Below are 22,709 nucleotides of genomic sequence, written 5' to 3'. Positions count from 1 at the left end.
CATTCCTGCAAGTCTATGTCTGACCCTCTAACAGGGCTTGTAACATGACTGCAACCTATTGCACACTGATGAGGGTCAAAAACCCCAAACAGTCTGTCTGTACATGGTTTATCTGTTCCTTCTGGCTTTGGCTTCTATTCCCAGTCATGTTACAAGGCTTGTTAAAGGGTCAGACATTGACTTGCAGGAATGCTGCCACCCTCTGCAGAAGTGTATCTGTTATTCTAATTGTCATATCATGTACAAAGCTCCAGGCCGGCATCACATTTTTACTGTCTGTCCAAATCCTCATTGACATTACTAACACATTGAGTAACACTATAAAACAAGACCTTGCACTGTGAATGGATTCTCACACCTTTTAAATTTGAGAGGAAGACCAAAAAAAGATTATGGATAGAGGAAAAATAGCATTGTACAAAATAAAATTGTATGCTCTTCAGTAGAACATAGCTTTATGGTCACCGCACTTTGAGATAACCTGTGCTTATATGGTAGCCAATGTCATAACTAGCATAATTTCAAATCTGTTTATTTACCGAAAATGTTTTTTATGCCGAAAAATCCTTTTTAAAGTACTTTCCCCTCCTAATTTGATGTCCACTGCCTGTTGTCAAGTGAAGTCTGTCTCTAGTAACAGAGATAGCAAAAGGGGAAGTAGAGGCGAGTGATGACTCATGCTATCCATAGAAGTATATTCAGAGGAGAGGAGGAAGCTGCTGGAGGGAGAGAGACTCTCGCAGATGTGCTGCTACATCTAATAAAAAAGTTATTTACTCTGAACTACTGGAATCACGTCCACACTATCCTAGTGTACTACATGATGATGATATTTATGTGTGTGCTACATAGAACTGGGGAGCAGAATCTGCTGTTTTCTAAATGCACACTGTATAGAAAACATCATGGCAGCTAGTCTACACCCACCAGCTCAGGGAAGACTAAAAATCAGAGATGCTGCCTCCATAAGGCTGGACACCCACTGGCGTTTCATTCTCTCTTGCGCTGCGAGAGCAAGTGAAAACACTCGCCTCGCAGTGCAAGAAAGACGCCGGGATGAGGCCGGGATATCACCAGTCTTTTCAATGGGGCCAGCGGCAGCAGTGCTAGCCCCATTGAAAAGATTAGGGGAATACCGTGGACTTCTGCCACAGCTGTCACAGCTGTGGCAGAAGTGCAGCATGCTATCCCATTGCTTTCAGGCAAACCCTGCAGTATGATTTTCGGGGAAGGCTTGAAATATAAGCCCTTCCCTGAAAATCATCATTAAGTTGTAAAAAAAAGAAAAGAAAAATTTACTCACCTCTCCGCCACTCAGACTCGTCCTCCGGCTGGCTCCCCAACACTGCTGTCCAGCCCTTTCAGCAGACGGGGATTTTCCCCGCCTCCTGAAAGGGCTGTGCTGATTGGTTGAGCGCTCAGCCAATAACAGCTAGTGCTTAGCTATTGGCTGAGCGCTCAGCCAATTACAGCTAGTGCTTAGCTATTCATTCATGAAGTATTGAGTAGCCATGTCTACTGCCCGTCTTGTTCCTTCTAATCCTGGTGATCTTTGGTGAAGTAATGAAATAGTTGAAGATTTTGCTGGTTCCATCCTTGATTCAGTCTTCGGGATGAAATGTAGAAGCGCAACGACTTTATTCATCATACCTTTTAACAATGTATTTTAAACCGGTATCTGGCTCTTTGTCAGGTAGGTATCCTCTTAAGATATCCACCCAATAGAGAGCCAGTTATTGGCTTGAGACATGTTATTACTTGGTATTATGAATAAAGTCCTTGGACTTCTCCATTTCATTCCATGGACCGCTGCAGTGGTTGAAACTGCAGAACCTTTTATGGTTTAAGGAATATTAAGTACTGAAGTTGTGGTTCTGTGTTCCTTTAGCCATAGAATTTATTGCTTTTGCACGGTACTGTACATTGATGCAGAAAATCCACACTGAAAAACTTTAAAAAAAAACAACACAAAAGCGCAATAAGTAAATATGAGCTTAGGGCTGATTTCCATATAATGATACTTGCCATATTTTCCTTTACTACAAGTCGCTGCCGGCAGCAGATTGCATTGAGTGTTCCTCGCTGATGTATGCACAGTTTGATTTATTTTTTCTCTGATCTTTCTTAGGCTGTTCAGGGTCGAATCGTGAGTCAACATGAGCGAGACTTGCGGGTTGATTTGGGATTCCGTGGCATGCCAATGACTGAGGAGCAGCGGCGGCAGTTCAGTCCTGGTCCACGAACCACAATGTTCCGTATTCCAGAGTTTAAATGGTCTCCGATGCACCAGCGGTTATTAACAGATTTGCTCTTTGCTTTAGAGACTGATGTCCATGTGTGGCGAAGGTAATCCATTCTTTTATATACTGCAGTGTTGTGCCATATGGAAAAGAGACATCCCTGGCACACGTGGCTGAGCCGTGGCATGGGTGATCCATGCAGTTTTTTTTTCTTACCCTTTTTTTTTCATACATAACTTTAATTCCAACTTTGATTATATTGTCACCACAGTTTTAGACCACGTTTGTTGATATGATAGACAGTGTAATAACTAGAAAAAGTGCAATTTACTTTATATTTTTTTACTTAAAATTATGTTTTTGTGCTGAAAAATCCCTCTCTAGTGCTGGCTAGTAGAGGTCCTCCTAATTTGCTATCCAATGTCTGTTGTTCAGTGAAATTCATATCTAGTAACAAAGATAACAAGAGAACAGGGATGAGTGGGATGAGTCATGCTGTCCATGGAAGTGTATAGAGAGAAGAGGGGAGGGGGGTGGCAGACACTCCCATAGATGTGCTACTAAAGAAAACTAGAGATACCACCTTCAGGTTGGGAAATTAGTCATAAATGCAGGATACGAGTCATATAATGGCCAAATATAGTGTTGTTCATCATGTACACATATCGCAGATTATTCTAAAAAGCCATCTGAAAGCAGGGGATTTGCTTTAAAGAAAAGAAAATTGGAGGGGAGTATTACGTGGTGTGAAGCCTAACACAATGCTTCAGTTTCAGGACAAAACTCTGTCGCCCATCCTATCCGCCAGTTCTGGGCCCATTTTCAGCTGTTTGAGATGGCTGTAGCAAGTTTCTAATTTCCTAATACATAATTTACACTGCTCACTGATTGGCCAGTGCTGACCACATGTTCATCTCTGGGCAATCAAGACAGGTATAGTGTATTGGTAGTCTAGCAGTACCAATGCATTGTGAGGATTGCGTGGTCTAAACATTGTTGGCCTTCTTGGAAGACCAAAACCAGGATTTTGAACCAGTGGATTAGAAGGACGGCAGAGAAGAACAGCGGCAGGTAATACCCCCTCTCTCTCTCACCTCTGGACCTAGGACATAATTTTATACCCAAATTGAAGGATCTTGTTAATTAAAACTGTGATCTGATTGGTTACTACTAGAGATGAGCGAGTATACTCGCTAAGGCACATTACTCGAGCGAGTAGTGCCTTAGCCGAGTATCTCCCCACTCGTCTCTAAAGATTCGGGGGCCGGGGAGCAGTGGGGGGAGAGTGGGGAGGAACGGAGGGGAGATCTCTCTCTCCCCTCCGCTCCCCGCTGCAACTCACCTGTCACCCGCTCTGGCCCCCGAATCTGTAGAGACGAGCGGGGAGATACTCGGCTAAGGCACTACTCGCTCGAGTAATGTGCCTTAGCGAGTATACTCGCTCATCTCTAGTTACTACGGATGCCTCCAAATATTTCTATGCCACAGTTCTCACAACTACTGTTTTACAAGTACTAGTTGGTTTTTACTGGAGTACCCTTCATTATACTGATATGTTAGGCCTCCGTCGCCCTAGCGCATTTGGGTCCATGTGCTGTTCGTATTAATTCACGGACCCATTATAGCCTGTTGGGGTATGCACACTACTGTCTTTTGCCCGGACCGTAGGTCTGCAGGAAAAAAAACTCATCGCCTTTCCTATTTGTGTCAGTATCACGGACCAGAACTAGGATATCCAAACCAATCCACATCTATGGCCGTCTATATATCGGACCCCACATGGACCGGTGTCTGCGTGGTGCTTGATGCGAGTTGTGCCCAAGCCTTTCATGTGCAACTCAGATACACGGCAAGTGTGTCAGTAGCACTAGGCTGTATTCACATGGACCAGTGGGACTTTGGCAGTGAAACGCCAACCATTTTCAGTGCGATTTATTTATTTTTTTTCTTGTATGATTGACATCCGCTTTAAATCCGTTTTTCACGTGCGTTAAAAAAAATCAAGTTTCTTTGCACTTCCTGGTTCTTTTTTGCATGTGGTCCCCATAGCTACACACATTAAAAATGATTTACACTCGCATGGCTGGAGAGTAGGATCCGTTTTTTTAAAATCCGTTTAGTAATCGCATTGTTGTCTTTGGTATTTTATGGTGGCCATGTTTTTGAGCGCTCATTCACATGGGTGTATCTATACCACATATTACACAGTCAGTAGGACCCATTGATTTCAGTGGGTTCATTCACATGCGTATTTCTCACAAGATTTTTCGTCATGTGAAAAAAAAAAATCTGCAGCGTGTCCTATTTTGGTGCGTATTGAAATAGGCCATAGGAGTCCGTGCGCCGGTGTAAAGATGAAGGAAACCTGCATATCCACTGCGTATTTATACATCAAGACAATGACCCTCCTGCGTATTTTTCTGTGTCAATATCACTGCATGTTTATGCAAGAAAATAGCGCAGAAGGGCTTAAATCCGCAGTGAAATAGGCGTTTTTCAGTCCGTGAATACGCTGTGTATTGATGGACTGAAATATGTGTACGCCCGTGTGAATGAGCCCTTAATATAAAGAGAATGTTGCACACTTTCTGATATCTGCTCTGTGAAGTTTGGGCTAAAACTCATTTGCATATCACGCTAGCGTACAAGCAGATCGCTTTTTCCAGATGCAGCCATCTAACAACAATTCTTTTATTCCTCAGCCACTCAACAAAGTCGGTCATGGACTTTGTCAACAGCAACGAAAATATTATCTTTGTTCACAACACCATCCACCTGATATCCCAAATGGTAGATAACATCATCATCGCCTGCGGAGGGATACTGCCTTTGTTGTCTGCCGCCACATCGCCAACTGTAAGTACAATATCGCCATCTAGTGGCCCACCACAGAACACAATTCAGATTATCCTGCTACTGTTACTGCTCTCATTACTGTAGGGTTTCCTGTAAAATATTGCTGTATATATTAATGGATAAATCCAATTTATTTCTAAGACTGGGTTTTGTTTTTTAATCTATTGATATGCTAATCTTTTTATTTTTTTTTTTCATTTTCAAAGTCTTATTATAACAATAGTCATTTATATTCTTTTTACTACCTAACTTATTTACTTGCCGATTTAGTTAATATTAGAGAATGTGATATTTACTTGATTTCACATTGCTTTTTCATTTTGATTTTAATGCCTTTCTTTTTCTTGTACTGTTGTGGTCTGTTGTCTGTGTGTCTATTTCATGTCCAGGGTTCTAAGGTTAGTATATCTGATGTAAGTTTCCTTTTTTATTATTTTTCATTAACCCCCCCACCCCCACCCCCATTGTATGTTGTGTCCTTGGCAATACTACGTTCTTTTAATCGAACACTGACGCATGCGTATATAGAAATATACAAATCTTTTTGTGAAATTTATGCTTAGAGGGAAGGCTGAAGCTTTTGTAACCGCAATTCCAATTCACATTTTTTAAACATGGAAACGCATGGAAACATGGAATCTGTGTTTAAAAAAAAATATATAGATATAATAATGATGCAATTCAAGAAGGTTTTAGTTACTTCTTAAGAAGAGCACCTGGTGAGGAGACTTATAAGGCGATGCTGCTCTGGGAAATCTTATGTATAGAAGGATAGAACAATGCCTCCACAGCGCCACCTATTGGAAGTCAGCATTCCTACAAGTCTATGTCAGACCCTTTAACAGGCCAAGTTAGAAGGACTGGGAATATAAGTCAAAGCCAGAGTCTTCTCCATAAGGAAAAAAACTATATGCAGACAGTTTGTCTTTTTTTTAACATAACACTAACCAAGCCCCTTAAGGTGTTTACTCGGAGCGTTCTTCTACACCGTCGTTTCATGCAGAAAATATTACTGGTATTGTCATTGCTGAAATCTTGGTGTAGTAATAAGTGTGTGATACACTACAGTTATCACAGACTTGCATGAAACAGACCCTTAGGCCGCCTGCGCACGAACGGGTCTGATTCCAGATGTGGGATCCCGCATCGGGGTCTGACCCTGTACCCAGCCGGTCACCCCGCATACCGGTCTACTTATTCTTCATCTGTACTGCGCATGGTCTGGACGGCTCACATTGGACATGCGCAGTACAGATTTTCCAACGTGTCACTAGGCGATGATGCGGGTACCGCGACCTTTATGCAATGTTGATTGCGGAAGGGCTGTGGGTCGGACGGCTTTCATTGACACCGCACAAAAATAGAGCGTGCTGCGATTTTACCTCCGGAAGCAGAAAATCGCAATTGATTTCTGCTAGTGTGCAGGGACAACCGCTTTTCCATAGCATGCTATGGATGGCATTTTCTGCGGGACCCACGGGCGGACACCCGCCCCAGATTTCGCAATGAATATATACCTGGGTGCAGCCAGCCTTAATCCAGTTTGCCTTCTGCAGCTTTTTCATAGGGTGTAAGTAAGCCTTCTGTATAGTGTGAAATCAGGAGTGCTTTTACATGGAGCAAGAAATCGGGGCTGTATGAGTGAATGAGAAAGACTGAACAACCGCTCTTTAAACCAGACGACTAGTGAATGAGCCAACAATGATTTTCAGGCTTGCATGAAATGAATGATAAGTCAACAATTTATTGTTCATCATTCCGTTGTTGGCCGGGTTTAAACTGAACGATTATCGTAAAAATTCAAATGATCCAGCAATACATTTTTTTTTTTTTTGCGCTTATCGTTTCACTTCCACAGGAGGCATAAAATAATAATACAGCTCTGTCATTTTCCTCAGTCAGCCATGTTGCATTTCTGATCTCTTAGGCTTCTCTCACACAGGCGCTTTCTACTGCGATTAACATAGTGTTTTGAACATCGTGGTATAGCACTACCATTGAAATCAATGGGGCCTCGCGGACATACGTTCGATCGCGGACCTGGATGGTGCTTTCCAACGCCACGATTTTTGAGTGTTGTCTGCTCTATCTTTGGCCGTTTGGCGCATCTCCTCACGCATCACAATGATTGGGTGTGCCATAACACGCTGTCGGACGCAGGGAGCTGCGACCGAAAATGAAGACGCTTTGCCGTGTCTATGTGTTAAAGAGCCCTTATACGTAGCATTAGAGGGGGTTGTCTGACTGTGTGAAGTGTAGCTATCATGTTAAATAACTGTTGATACATCATAGAGACATGTCTGCAGTTTTGATAGGTGGGGGTCCCGGTGCTGAGACCCCCACTGATTGCTGAAATGTCCTAGCAGACGCACTCAGTCTTCACCTTGTGAGGGGATACAGTGCTTAAGGTGAGCACTTCTGCCCCTTTATTTCAGCTAATGGTGGGGGTCTCGGCACCCAGACTCCACCAGTCAAAACCTCTGACATGTCTCTATATGTCCGGTTTTTTTAATGACCATTACACATTTTTTTAAGTTTTTATGTCTCTTGGTTGAAATTCCATAAAGTGCCTGCTAGTGTAGATATACCTACCGATAGATATATTGATGAAATATTGACCCCATTGTGGTCCCACGTGACGCTATGCTGAGCCGAATCCTACAGTAGATTAGAAGTCACTATTTGTTAGTTCCTAGAAGACTCACATTGTAGTTCTCAATGGAATGAAGAGAGAAAGTCCCTTCCAGTCGCGCAGCAGGTGCTGTAGGAATCCACTAGTCACAGTGTGGGACCAACGCAAAGCAGATATTTCATCAGAATAGTGATCAGTAAGTGATATATAAGTGTATTATATAGTCTAGGAGGTACCATATGGCAATTGTACTCTACAGAAACTATAAAAAGTCGCTCTTTAAGAAGTTAAAACAACCCTTCAAGCCTAGACAAACAAAGATAGCCACACCAGCTTCTGACTACTTAATGCACACTGTGTATTAGTACGCATCATTAGGGTGGCTGCACACAGGCGGATTTCCAGATTCAACCAAGTCCCACATCACACATTGAGAGTAAGCTGTGGGGACCATACACTTGACACGTTGAGAGCCCCAGACCTGAGAAAAGTCTGGAGAAGAGGTAAGTATGAAAAAAATGGGATGGAGTCAGCGAGGCCGCTGCTGCGGAGCTGTACAACCAGGCCAGACGTCTTTGAACTCCAGGACAACTTCCTTAGCAAATACACAACATGACATGACTGAATTAGCAGCACATCTACATGTTCTTGTTGGATAATTCGACAGCCATGTCTGTGTTCCAGCAATCTCATTCTTCTGTAATGCTCAAAAACGTAGCCACAGGAGCAATAGTGAAGCTTTATATACATACCACCACAAAATCTGTCTTCACTGGAGTTCAAGGATCCAGCCCAGACTAGTATTCATTTCTCAAGCTGCTTTGTGGAGGAAGTGGCTGTAATACTGTATCAGATGACTGACTTAGACTTAAGTCCTCCCATGGCTTTCGTTGCATTGGGCGACAAAAGAATGCCATCGCTCACGGTCAAAGGCAGCAGTTTAGGGATCGTCCCATGAAGGGTAGACAGTACATAAGTCCTCTATAAATGTACGTTGCCAGGTGATCTTTTGTCTTCCTTGCCAACGCTTCCTATTTTTTGGATTCCATGAGATAGCGATTCTTGCCAGTCTCATCTCAGGCGTAGAATTTGCTCAGCAAAACAGAGTTGGGGTTCGATGATTCAGGAGTGGACTGGCCATGTAGCAGAGCGGCAATAAATTCCTTCATTTGTAACGTGACCATAGTAAGTGATGCTGAGCAGGCAACGAAGGTCATTGTTGAAAATTGTCAAGTCACTGGTTCATACGTTTGGTCACTTTACATATTTCCAGAACATATACGGGCGTAGATATTGGAAAGTTGCCCACAACTCCCTGATACGACACTGGACATCATGTTTGGCATCCCCACCGTTGGCGATTGTACTACCTTGGTAGACAAACTGGTCGATCTCTTGCAACCGCTGTTGTTGGTTTACCGTGATTTTGGGCATTTGTGAATATGGCGTATCCAACTCATAATCTGTGTCTTCTTTTAGTTAATGAGTAAACCAACCGTCACTGCTTCTTGTTCATGAGCGGACATTGTTGGATTTTGGAGAGCGATGGTGCAAGTTGGTGCTGTTTCACCCTTAACGTCCAAGTCCAGTAAAGTTAGTCTTATCAGACTGTATCAGATGGGAAAACTCAGCTCTTCATAAAATGATATTCCATTGTTCCTTCATCCTATAATGTGATGCTTTTTACCACTCTAGGAGAAGATTGACATTGAGCGTGGTAAATTCAGGCTTGTGTCCGGCTGCAAATCCACGCAAACCCAATATGTGGAGCTCTCGATGAAGGGTTTTTATGAGACTTTTCTTTCAAAAGCATGTAGTACTTAGCAGTGAAGTTGAGCTGTTTTATGTACTGTGCTATTACTATCTTCCCTCTGAGAGCCCTGACTATCATGAGAAAAAGTATCCCCTAACATCCAGTGAGACAATCTGATGACAGCGAGACCTGGCCACACACATTTCCATTATAGTCTATCGGGGGTGCATAAATAGACATAGTAACATAGTAGATTAGGCTGAAGGAAGACAATGTCCATCTATTTCAGCCTGTTTCAACCCCCCCCCCCCCCCCCCTTGTTGTTGATCCAGAGGCAGGCAGAAAAAAATCCAATGAGGCAGGAGCCAATTAACCAATCGGGAGGGGGATCCTTCCCGACTCCATAATGGCAGTCAGCATAATCCCTGGATCAGTATTTTGATAGTTCCTACCTGACTCCAAGACCCGGATCCACAACCCCGCTGGTTATTTAATGTCTATATCCTGTAATATCATAGCACTCCGGAAAGGCATCTCTAGTCCCCTCTTAATTCCTCTATCAATTTTGCCATCACCACGTCCTCAGGCAGAGAGTTCCACAGTCTTACCGCTCTTCCAGTAAAGAACCCTCTTCTATGTTGGTGATGAAACCTTCATTCCTACTGACGTAGAGGATGCCCTCTTGTTACTGTTGCAGTCCTGGGAATAAACAGATCTTGGGAGAGATTGTCCCCTCCTGTATTTAAGCGTGAGTTATATTGTAAAATGAAGCTAGAGGACTCCTGTTCTCTGGATAGTTGGAGGTCCTATAAAAAGCCTGCATGAAAAATGCTCACAAAAATGATCTGCAGGCCTTATGAAGGTGCTGCCGATCATTCAACTCTTGTGTCAGATGATCGTATCACCAGAAATGATTGTTGTCAGCAGCACATCTCCCAGTGTAAATGGGGAATGTTCCGACGACAGCGATGGAGCAATATGGGTGTCGAATGATCTTGTGAACAACCGTTTGTTCCTCATACATCCTGAATCGGCCTGTTAGAAGGCTCCACAAATGAGTGCTGATCCCGCCAATTGGCTGTTACTTGGTTCAGATCGAGTTGGATCCTTTAGCAGTGGGCGTGGAAATAATGTATCAAGCCAATTAATTCCGAGGGGTTCTGTCTGTCTCTTTTTGGCCTTGTTGTACATCTTTTTTGAAACCCGTACCTGAATTGACCTGCATATACACATTTCCTCATGACGGCTGATAACTTTGTAAGGAGAAGGAAAGGTTGCATCATTCAGAGCCATGTTGTAAAATAATTTTCCTTCAATGTGGCAGATAGCCAGTAATATGACAGACCATATATTTCTCAGCATTCTGTCCCCTATGGTATATAGTGTCAGAAACTGGAGATCTGTGTTAGTGAGACAGAGCATACCAGAAGCTGCAGGCGGCCGTGCGCTGAGAGGGTTCATTCATCTTGCATCACTCTCTGTTGAGAGTTGACTTTTCATACCTGCTCATCTTTAAAAGAAAGTATGTATTATTAACTGCCGTGTGCTACGAGGCGTGGGCGTACGGTAGGTCAAGACTGCAGAAGCCAAATAAATGCATTTAGGAAAATGTCCTCTAATATACATGTTTAGCAGATGTTCTCAATCCGCACCTGTTAGAGGAGTCCTGTGGATGCTGTCATTTTGTAGCATTAGATCAGAGTCCAGACCTGTCATCCACAAGCTATTGATACTATGGTGTAGCCACGCATCACACAATCCCCAACCCCTAAAGTTTGGTTCACGAGAAAAATGTTCCACATCATAAAAATCGCAACGCAAGGCGTCAGTGAGTCAAAAGGGTGCAGCATGCAGGACCACAGCCCAAAACTATGCAATACATGGAACACACTTTGTATCCTTCATGGCAAAAAACAGAGCCTGAGGCCGCCTTCACACCGGCGAAAAACATTTCGTGAGATTGTACGTCGTGAGACGCACAAATATGAACCCCATTTTTTTTTTTATGGGGTCATACACATGAACAATGTTTTCCTACATGGCACCACGATGCTATTCGGCTGCTCAATCTCACATTGCAGCCCCAATGGGGCATCGGCAGCCCCATTGAAAGCAATGAGAAAACTCTACTATCCTCTGCTGCCGCTATGACAGCCGCGCTGGGGGATCCCTGCATCCCCGAAGTAATGCAAGGCTGTTTTCACATGAAAAAGCCTTGTTTCCCCAGGGCCTTCAGATGCCAACAAGTGCGATACCGGGCTGTGAATCATGGCCCGATATCGTGGTCACCAGTGTGAAGGAGCCCTTAGTGATCAAAAAAGTCATATGTATCCCAAAATGGTGTCAATAAGATCGTCACGCAAAAAAAAACAAGCTCCCGCAGAGCTCCATCAATGGAGAAATTAAAAAGTTGTGGTTAGAGATGAGCGAGCGTACTCGCTAAGGCAAACTACTCGAATGAGTAGTGCCCGCTTGTCTTTAAAGATTCGGGGGCCAAATCGGGGAGCGGCGGGGGAGAGCGGGGAGGAACGGAGGGGAGATCTCTCTCTCACTCTCTCCCCCCCCCCGCTTTCTCCCGCCGGCACCTGATTCTTTTGAGACGAGTGGACAGGTGCTCTCATAAGGCACTACTCGCTCGAGTAGTTTGCCTTAGCGAGTACGCTCGCTCATCTCTAGTCGTGGTACTCTTAGTGAAGAAAAAAAGTTATTTATAATAAATATGGTTTTGGTATCCTTTTTCTACTGACCAGCAAAAAACAAAAAAGTATCATGTCGCTCATACCGCATGATGAACACACAAATATTTTTAGGACTGCATGAAAGATCTGATCAATGATTTATTACCAATCGATTTTTCCTTGCATGCATTCCCACAGCACAATTATTGTGCAAACCGCTTGATCTAATGAGTGTACGATAATAGTGCTGTGTAAAAGGGGCTTTAGAGGTCTGTTAAAAGGTCGGATATTGACTTGTAGGGTAGCTAGCTCCCAGTAGGTGGCGCTGTGAAGGCATTTTTCTCCTGTACTATTTGCATACATTTTTCTCATGGAGCATTACATGGCCTATAAGACTCCAACACCCTTGTGGTCCTCTCCACAATCAAAAACAGTAGCACCCCCCTCCTCCCTAGATGTTTAGTTAGAAAGGAGCCAGTGGAATAAGCTTTCTGACAACTTTAAACATTTGACATTAAAGATGCATCCTGCAAATTACACTTTTCTGTTCCAGTGATTGCTGATGGCCTTACACGGTTATGGTGATTTGCTTCTACTGTGTCTTGTGTAGTCATTTTATCTAATGAACCAGTAATAAGAAGTATGAATATTTAGTTGTAAACTAGTGACGTCCTGATTCTACAAGGTACCATTGAAGGTGGCCATACACATTAGTTTAACCCCTTAAGGACCAGGGTGTTTTGGTTCCAAAGGACCAGACACATTCTAGGGATTTCACCTATGTGGTGGTTTTACTGCCCTTTTTTTTTCTTTACTTCAGCTACCAAAATTATTTTTTCAGCTTTTTTTCCCATGGGCTATTTTTTTATTGGTTTATTTTTCCCGTTTTTTAGTTTTATTGTGGGTAAAGAGATAAAAATATACATTTTTTTTTAAAATGTATAGTTTATTTTTAAAATTTGTATATTTATGCTAAAATAAAGTACTGGATTGGTTTCCTCATTTTGTTTTGGTCCTTTTAATATGTAATTTGTATAGTTTTGGATTACAGGGCGCATACGGCGACTGTTTTGGTTGCCATCAGCAGTGGTTTTTTTATGTATATATTTTTATTTTGTTCTGTAAATATATAATATATATATTTTTTTTTTTTACTATTTTTTTTAACATCTATGTTCCCCATGATGTCATATAAGACTTCTGGGGGTCATTCACATTGTATTTCTTTTTTTTATTTTTTTTATTTCTCCTTTACACTGTACCTGTAGCATCCATAGGAACCATATCCATAGGAGCCTCTGTTACAGGGAAAAACATCCCCCTGTAGTGACATCAGTCACTAACAGAGCTGATCAGGGTCTGCTAGGACCCTGCAGCTCTGCTGTGATAGGGGCACCCAGTGGTCACGTTATTGCCAGGCTGCATAGTGGAAATACTTCCACTCTTTAGTACATAGTTCTCATTGAGCGCTATGTAGCCCTGAAAGGAGAAGGCAGAAGTAGTTAAAAACTGCTTCTCCCTTCTCCTCTGGGTCCTCAGCTGTGAATTGACAGCTGAAAACCCGACCTGCTTCTGCTTGGTTGCAGAAGCAGAGGCTTTAATCCAGCGCCAAAGTTCTGCTATTAACTGGGATTAAAGCCCAGGATCAAGTGCTGTATATTTACCGCGCTTGGTCCTTAAGGGGTTAAAGTTCATCAAAGTGGACAATTTCCACCCAAACAATCATTTGTGAAATTTAGCAGTAATCAATCATTTTGTTTTTTTTTTTTTGTTTTTTTTACACGTGCCAATAGTCACCCCAGTAATCGCTCAAAAGAGTGATTATGGATGACTGTTGTCACATGTAAACATGGGACCTGACTGGGCAAATGAGCAAGAGTCACTTAATTGTCAGAGTCACTTGGTATTCAGCTCATCTTAAAACCAATTGACTGTTGGCCCGTTGAGCTCATCTATGAACGATTGCATATTTACTCTGAATGGAGGCAGGCAGCTCGAAGAGATTCTCCAGTGCGTTCAGCCTCCATGCAGAGAGCGATCATCACTAGTGTTTGAAAGCACAAGATCGATAATTGTTGGGATGGCTGTCAGGCACTTAAGTGTCCAACAGTTGTCCTTTGTAAAAGTACCTTTACCCAGTCTTATCTCGGCCGAAAGGGAATGTGCTCTCATTGGGGGGAGAAAAGTAAGCAGATACCAGACCCCTCTAACAACAAAAGAATTTGGATTGGGCATGTTGAAATCCAACAGCCTAGTCCTTCTTTTCCCCTCAGACATCTGACATTAGGGGAAAATCAGTATACTGTATATGCAATGGATGGTCTGTCAGTCTCGCTGAAATCAGCGGGTTTGGCCAACAATGATCTTGTATGCATGACCATGTTAAAGGGCTTATCCAGGAAGGGAAATACTTCCCTGATCCTGTTCAGGTCCGACCGTGCTGTCCTCTCCATTTCCAGGTCAGTTCCAACACCTTTATTCGGTTTGTTTCAATAACCAAGCCAGCCCCCTTCTCTGCCACGGCCGATGAAGGGACCGAGTAGAGGGCTGGCGTAGTCACTTTCCCAACAGATCTATGTTTTTTCCTTTATGGTTAGGTAGATGCAGTACAACATAGAAGTAGCATCCATATACAACTGCTGAGTCCCACATTCTTCCTAAGGACTTCACATCTCAAACCAATTTAAAGTGTAATTCCACTTTTAGCAACATTGTAACCATTTAAATAACATACACAAGTGTAATAACTTTGCCTGCTCTTTGCTTTGCTGTTTTTGTCCAGTTTTTCCAGTTTTGAGTCATTTGATGTTTTTCTCCTTTCATATCCACATGTGCTTTCAGAATTCTGCTGGTTTCCTTGGAAACAGACAGCAGATTATCTCTACCCTGTTGTCAGACATGTGACCTAACAGCGCGGTTCTCATTATTGTCCAGCAGTTATCTGTGCTCCCACAGTGCACTGCTCTCGTGTGAAGGAAGCCAGCAGAATTATGAATTTCTATTTCCGAAGAATAAACATCAGTAAATGAGTGGAAGATGAAGCAAATTCTTGACAATATTATTCGATATTTTGTGTAGAATCTTTGGTATCAAATTTCCATCAAGAAGGGCCATGTGATCTTCTTGTCGTACAACCAATGACTTTAGCGCATGCTCCCTAGGGTGTACATTCACTGTACTATGCCTTGACTAATGACCCGTTTACACATAACAAATGTTGCGCAAAATTCATTCAAACAAATAAAAATGCGTGATAATCATTACGTCTAAATGCAAAGCCATCGTGCACTATTCACTTACTTTTCGTTTGTCGCTCAGTTTCAGCCAGCATAAAACCATCACTGCGTCTGAACGCTCCCCGCTCCGTGTTTCACATAGAATGTGAAGCAGCGAGCAGGTAGTTAGCCGATTCTCAGCAAAGATCTGCCCATCTAAACATTCTACACGGGCACGAACAACTAGCGGTGACGTCTTCCGCTCATTTGGTCTACAATCATCCCGTGTAAATGGGGACTAAAGCACTGTTCACACCAGCATAATGGCTTCCACTTCTTAAAAGGGGTTTAAAAGTAGATTTAAACCTACTGGACAACTCTCAGCGCTTCATGGGACACTTATAAATGCTGCTGTGTTCCTTCATAGCATTTTGAGTGCAGAGAAAATATTTGCATATGCAAATTAGGTGACAAGTGAGTGCCATGAGGGCGGTTCAACTTTCAGCCAGTGCTCCATGTGCAGCGCCTCCCCCTTTGCTCTTTTAGCACCAGCGTTTTCCAATTTGACTGGTGTTCATCTGTTCTTGGCATGGGGCATGCACGCCTGTTGTGGGCAGCGGCCCCGGAGACATACTACACATGCGCAATAGCCATCAACAGAAAAGGCTGTCTCTCTCAATCAGGGCGAAGGGGGCATGGCATTGGGCATGGTTATCAAGGGACACATGGAGCACTTGTCAGTACAGAGACCATCCTGATGGCACTTGCAACCTAATTTGCATATCTTAATACAGTTGATTTTCTCTGCAATAGAGGTCATTTAGAGGGACACAAATGTATGTGCCCACTTGTTTATAAGTGCCCTACAAAGCGCTGAGTCAGTAGGCATAAATCTGCTAACCAACTCCCTTTAGACATTAACTGATGAACTCCAACAGAGCCCATTGACTTTAATGGAGTTAATTGAGTTTCTAAGTTTCTACCAGCAAGCACTTCCTACCGAAAATACCAGAAAGCTTCATGGAAACTGTGTGCACCGCATATGGACCTTTTAAAATTCTATATGACCATATACATGTTTCCCTATACAATGCTAACATGAACCAATACTGTTCGTATTGGACTTGCTTCGACCTCTTAGTGTCAGCTGAAATCTGTTCTTCCTTTGCATGTAGAAACACTATTTCTTTAAGAATTTTTTCTTGCCATTGTGTCTTAAACATAACATCGTTGTTGCCAGTCCCCATAGTTTGTCTGCATACTGAATCTCTGTCTGGACTACGTGTGTTTTTTGTGACATGCTTGCGCTAATATATTCTGTCTTTAGCCTTTGGCCAAGTGCATAGCCCCTCTCTGTGTAATGAATGGGGCGCAGCAATTACCGATCATGGTCATAGAAACAGATTGTCATTTCTTATTTTATTTTCTTGTGACTTTGTTTTAAGACTGAGCTGGAGAATATCGAAGTGACACAGGGGATGTCATCGGAGACCGCAGTGACTTTCCTCAGCCGTCTCATGGCCATGGTCGATGTCCTGGTTTTTGCCAGCTCTCTGAATTTTAGTGAAATTGAAGCGGAGAAAAACATGTCTTCTGGTGGCTTAATGCGACAGTGCCTGAGGCTTGGTAAGTTCATGCTGTATAGTGCAGATGGTGTCTGCAAACCCTTTGCATGCTGGAAGATACAGCCAGCACTCCCACCCACTCCCCCAGCACTCGGTGCATTGTGTGCTGCTGCATGGTGGAAAGGGTTAAAAGCTGCTCGCCTGTAGGAATGGCATACATGGCTGTATTTCAGTATGGGAAGGTTTTGACCTAGTTCTAGATCTGCCGTGATATTATATATTTATAAATCACCCACTGTGCAGCCTTATTATACAGAGCCGAACAATGCGATGAATTCACCAGTTAGAATCCCCAGTAGAGAAGGTAAAGAGGTTTCATAAATGGATTCTGTAAAGTAGAAATGTATTTATTTTGTAAAATGTATTTTCATTCCACTCACAGTTGCGGCTTATCAAAACTCAAAGTGGACTTGTCACAGTGCATTAACCTTTTCTCATTTGATGGGGCTCGGGAAGCCTTTTTTTTCTTCTTTTTATAGAAATACTGCATTTACTTTTTTTATTTTTATGGAAATGGTTACTTTTTTTGTCCTTTTTTTCTTTTCGAATTCCACCATTGGATCTGTCATCCGTTGCATTGTGGCATACACAGCAGTAGTCGGATTGTATCTTACAAAAAAAATATCTATACCATTTTTATAATGAAGTTTCAAAAAGTTGCAAAACATTTGCAGCTATTGTCTGAGAGGAGCGAGGTTGATGCTGAGCTAAATGGAAGGGCACATTCACAGAGACATGTTTTCTGTCCATAGTTTTTACTTACTGAATATGGACAGCACACAGACCCATTAAAGGGATGTTCCAAAGGATAAAACTTTTTTCAAGTTTTCAACCATTGGCTGCATGAGTGAAAATTGATAGATCGGTGGGAGTCAGACTGCTGGGATTCCCACTGATCCGGAGAACAGGGAAGCCATCGCCCTTCTATTCTAACTGCATAGTTGCTTCTCTGTATCGCAGATGTGGCCGCGGGTCTATTAATTTCAGCAGAGCTGGCAAAGAAAGTTTTCGGCTATTTTTGTCAGTCCCATTGAAATGAATGGAGCCGGCGGGGCGAAGTTAGTGGTCCACTCACTGTGACGTGATGGGGAGAAACAACCCTGTGTTGATAAATTAGGGGGATAGTTGAGGGTCCCAGCTGCTTAACCCTCACCGATCTATCAGTTTTCACTCATCCAACCGATAGTCACTACAAAGGTTCAAACCCACAAAATGGAGATATTGTTTTAAAGGGAACCAGTCACCATGAAAACGATGTCTAGTCTACCTGCATCATGTTATAGAGCTGAGCAGAAGAAGCTGAGCAGATTGATATATAGTTCTATCGGGAAACATTCAGTAGAGCTTGGATGTAAATGAATACAACACAAGTTATACAGAATCTACAGGGGGTGGACAAAAATATGAAAACACCATTCGAAATGCATGGGATTTTAACCATTAGCACTGAGCTGCTCTTTTGACCCCTGCCTCGTAAGAGCTTTGCCAACAAATTTGTGTTTACTTCACCTCCTGCCCTGCTCTGGGTGGTTTTGGGGGTCAGCTGGTAACAGTAGCTGAGTGACTCAAACCCCTGACCAATGGAGCCTTGTTGCTCGGCAGATATTCACTTCTGCCTGGCAGCATCTCTGTCATATAACGTCCCCTTAAGTTACATGCGATTATAAATTAGAATTCAATAAGCCATGTAGAGACTGATTTTAGGGCATGCATTTTGTACAGTGTTTCCATATTTTTGTCCACCCCCTGTATATATATCTGATCAGCTCGTCCTCCTCTGTGGTGTGATGCTGGCGGATTGGACTGCACGTTCAGCTTGACAGGTTCTACTTGATTATTTTACACTTGTGTGAAGAACATACTTATCATTTAGTGCCAACATTTTAACTACAAGACATGACCCGACGTGGACAATCCCTCTACATTAGAGATAAATAGTCAGTGAGCGTGCAGGTCTCAGACGATCCTGTTTACCAGAATTCTTTCTCACGATCCACCTAGATTAATCAGAAGCAGTTGTGTTTTTTTTCTTAAAGTGGAACATTTTCTGAGATGCTTGTCAATTTTCCTCCACACATCTCTTCCACATGTGTTTCCAATTTCTGGATTAGCTTCTCTCCTCAGATACGTCTTCCTGCTTCTCAGCTATGTTTCCACTATGATTAAGTGGTGTCAGCGATAATAACTTGTCACATGCTGCACCTAGACATGTTCACACTGACAGTACATCCACTTATGTATTAGAGATCTGGTCTGTCTGTATGTTATATATGGCAGAGATGCTAATAACATTAAAGGTGTTGTCTCACTATTAGGACTCCAAGTGAATGGAGCTTTGGTGCACATACCGAACACCGCTTCATTCACTTCTATGGAATGTAGGGAGATCGATGCACTCAGCTATATCCCTCTGTCCCATAGAAGTGAATGGAGCTTGGGTGCACATACCCGAACACCGTTCCATTTACCTCTATGGAACAGAGGGAAATCGATGCACTCCGCTATATCCCTCTGTCCCATAGAAGTGAATGTGGTCACGTATGTTCACACCTAGTGCCTTTTGGTAGGGATCTGCATCAGAATCTGTAGCATTTGGTGCAAATTTTGACATGAATTTACAGCACATTTCACTCTTTCAGGTGAAGGGGGTGAAGTCTGCCACGGATCCACATCAAAATCAGCATCAATGCAGCGTTTTGTTTTTTTTATTCGGAATTTGATGTGGATTTCCTGCTGTGAAACTGCATCACATATTACCGAACTCTTGCGCCCGCGGAGGCCTTGTCTCTACATCCGAGGCACCAGATGTCTTAGATGCCAACATTTTAGCTCGAGGTCTACTTCTTACATTACACCTGCTTTCTTACATTAATCCGCAGTTTAACTTCTGTATCCCGCGTTGCGCTCTATCAGCAGGCGCCTCCTGCTCCTCCACAATCCCAATTACATCACACACATAACCTCGGCCATAAGGTAACCACCTTACAAGGCCTTATATTAACCCCTTACAATGATGGTGCCATGAATCACAGTCCTATAAGGTTCCAACAAAGGTCTCTGCCTATGAATTTATGTAACAGCGTTCCCGAAGGAACAAATCGATTGTCACAACTGCTGACGTTGGCGTTGCCACAAATTTGCCTCTCCATCTTTAGTGCTGGCAATTGTGCGGAGGGAGATTGCCTCCTCTCCCTTGTGCTGCGGGGTCCTTCGCTCCAGTGATCTGGTCACACTCCCATTTTCTATGGCTGACAATCTCTTTGGTCCCCAGGTCATTATGACCCTTTTAGGTCTGTCTCCCAGCGGGCACTGTGTTGCAGCCCTGGTCATGCCCGCTGCCATGTTTCTGCAGTACTCTGCGGCCTACTGCTGCCCTACAGTCAGCTCTGTTACATGCAGCACTGCACTCTGCTCTTTTCTGCCACACTCAGGAGCTCCTCTCCTGATATAGGACACCTTCAGAGCTTCTTGAATGTTTCTGAACTTTTCAGGTGCGGAGCTTTGCACCTGCGAATCAATATTCGTGGTATGTGCACACGTGCGATTAAATATTTGCACAGGCATGTAAATATTTGCATATGTCTTTGCATGCACCCCTCTTACAAGACGACCACCAAAAAAAGTTGTGGCAAAGAGACTAGACATTTAAAAACTTAGAATTGCTTCACAACTCCTCTGTCCTTCCTGGTTGCTGCTGATCAGCTCATGTGACTGTTCCAGCCAATCACTGCTACAGTAGTAACTTTTTATAGCCAGTGATTGGCTGCAACAGTCACATGTCCTGGTCAGCATCAACCAGGAAGGACGTATGGGTTGGAAAACCCAAGGACTGGTAGTTGTCTTTCCATGCAAACAGAAGTATACACCATATTACGTAACATTACGTTCCAATGGCCTGTGTTTTGGGTTGGGTTAAGCCCCTTATGACAAATCACATCACATGACCATTGATTTTTACTTTTCATTGATGTGTTATTTCACCATCAGTTACACGATGAAATAAACGGGAGTCGATTTTGATTAAACCTTTTTTAGTTTGCTGTGTAGCTGTACGAAACTGCTTGGAGTGCCGGCAGAGACAGCGAGAGCGGGGGACCAAGATCATGGGCAACCAGAAGGTCCAGGACAATCTGCAGAGTGTTCCAGTTGGCAGTGCCACAAAGGTAAGCCTAAGTACTTCTAATATGATTTATCTATTGTCGTCAGCTGGAATCTGCAGTTAGAAGACTCTTCCCTACTGTGTATACCTGCTAGCATACTAAGAGTACAGGAATGTGCACTCGCCATGGCCCATTTAAACAGCTGATCCATGGGGGTGCCAAGAACTGGACTCCCACTCATCTGATATTGATAGCCTTTTCTAAGGATATGTCATAATTTTTAAGGAACTGCATAATCAAAAGGGATTGCTTGAGATAAGGAAAAAAATCTAATTTTCCTTCCCCGAGAACAGCGCCCCTTTGGTCCACTGGCTATATTTGTTATTACATCTCTTACTAGTTAAAGTGAAAAGAAATAAACTGCAATACCGGACACCGTCAATGGACAAGGGGGCTCTGTTTCTGGGTAAAAATATGCAAACCCTTTTTTCTAGCCTCACTATATTTAATGTACAGCAATAGGCAATGAATGGTTATTACTTTAACACTAGAACTGCTGGGGGGGGGGGGGGGGGTATTTATGACTTCTTCAGTCGTTCTAGTGCGATCAGTGCCATTACATGAGTGCTGCTTACATTCTTGTCTCTAATTGCCGTGCTGCACCTGGACTTGCATTTTCAGCAATTAGAGCCAAATTGCGCGCACTAGCCGCGGCCACTTGTACTCGTCTACTCGCAGTTAATGGGATATTTGCTTATTTGAAGATAAATCTTCACACTTTGGATCAGTGTCCTCGGTTTACTGCACCGTTGGGGTTAGCGCTGCGCATGAGGATGAGCGAAGACGCCTTTCCCAGATACTGTGACTAAAGAGAATTGCAGACTGTCGTTCAATACTATGTATGGCTTGCAGGTGACAGCTGCAAATTGGGGAAAACCTCCCTTTCCTCTACACATAATGTCCTTCCTGATGGTGAGACGATCATCCTATAACCTGCCCTAGGGCAAAAGCAGGGAAAATATTCTGGTGGGGTCTTCTGAAGACCATGGACAAGGCATCCAAGGAAGGTGTATTGTCAGAGGTTAACAAAACGGAATTAAGTCTGGCACAAGTGGGACTTATTGCATTTGCAGAGTAAAGCTCTTAAGCAGCGGTAAAAAGTGAAATGGAATCCTAGGAAAACACTACTGCAAGGGCCGGGATATTGTTCTTAAATCAGAACCATACTCTTCAAGTAATTAAAAGCCAACCAGAGAGGAGGCGATCAGCCAATTATCATTGAGAAGCCATTATGTTACTGTTCAGTCCCCGGGGACTGGTAATAGAGTACATTCCATTCCTTCAGATCCCCATTACTGCCATTCTGCAGACTGAACAATATATTCTAAACATAATGAAATATTCCTAATCCTTTCTCCACCTGCGCTATGAGTGCGTGACTTGCAAGGAGAACGCGGTATACTTGAGTAGTTCAGGGAAACTTTTTATAAAAGCTGGTGTGCAGAAAATAAAGTCCCGCAGCTGATGAACATACAGGCAGAGGTTGGCATCCGCTTTCTGAGTTGGGCAGCACATTGCCTTATTAGTTGGCATTTCACGGAAGCAACATC

General features: G+C 43.1%; 1 protein-coding gene across 3 annotated transcripts in view; it reads left to right on the top strand.

The window, feature by feature from the left end:
- Window positions 1–22,709, top strand: part of NBEA (neurobeachin) — a 673,719-nt gene that overhangs the window by 302,187 nt on the left and 348,823 nt on the right. For 2 of the 3 annotated variants that reach the window (XM_066582846.1, XM_066582830.1), the window contains exons 23-27: window positions 2,129–2,346; window positions 4,943–5,096; window positions 5,486–5,509; window positions 16,820–17,000; window positions 21,035–21,162. In XM_066582846.1, coding sequence (XP_066438943.1) covers window positions 2,129–2,346; window positions 4,943–5,096; window positions 5,486–5,509; window positions 16,820–17,000; window positions 21,035–21,162 — 705 coding nt within the window. The remainder of the gene's footprint in view (window positions 1–2,128; window positions 2,347–4,942; window positions 5,097–5,485; window positions 5,510–16,819; window positions 17,001–21,034; window positions 21,163–22,709) is intronic. The other variant, XM_066582838.1, reaches the window with a different exon arrangement.

The sequence above is a fragment of the Eleutherodactylus coqui genome, chromosome 1, assembly GCF_035609145.1.
Source record: "Eleutherodactylus coqui strain aEleCoq1 chromosome 1, aEleCoq1.hap1, whole genome shotgun sequence".
Classification (NCBI taxonomy): Eukaryota; Metazoa; Chordata; class Amphibia; order Anura; family Eleutherodactylidae; genus Eleutherodactylus; species Eleutherodactylus coqui.
The sequence above is the reverse complement of the archived record's forward strand: the minus strand, read 5'-3'. Positions and strand labels throughout refer to the sequence as shown.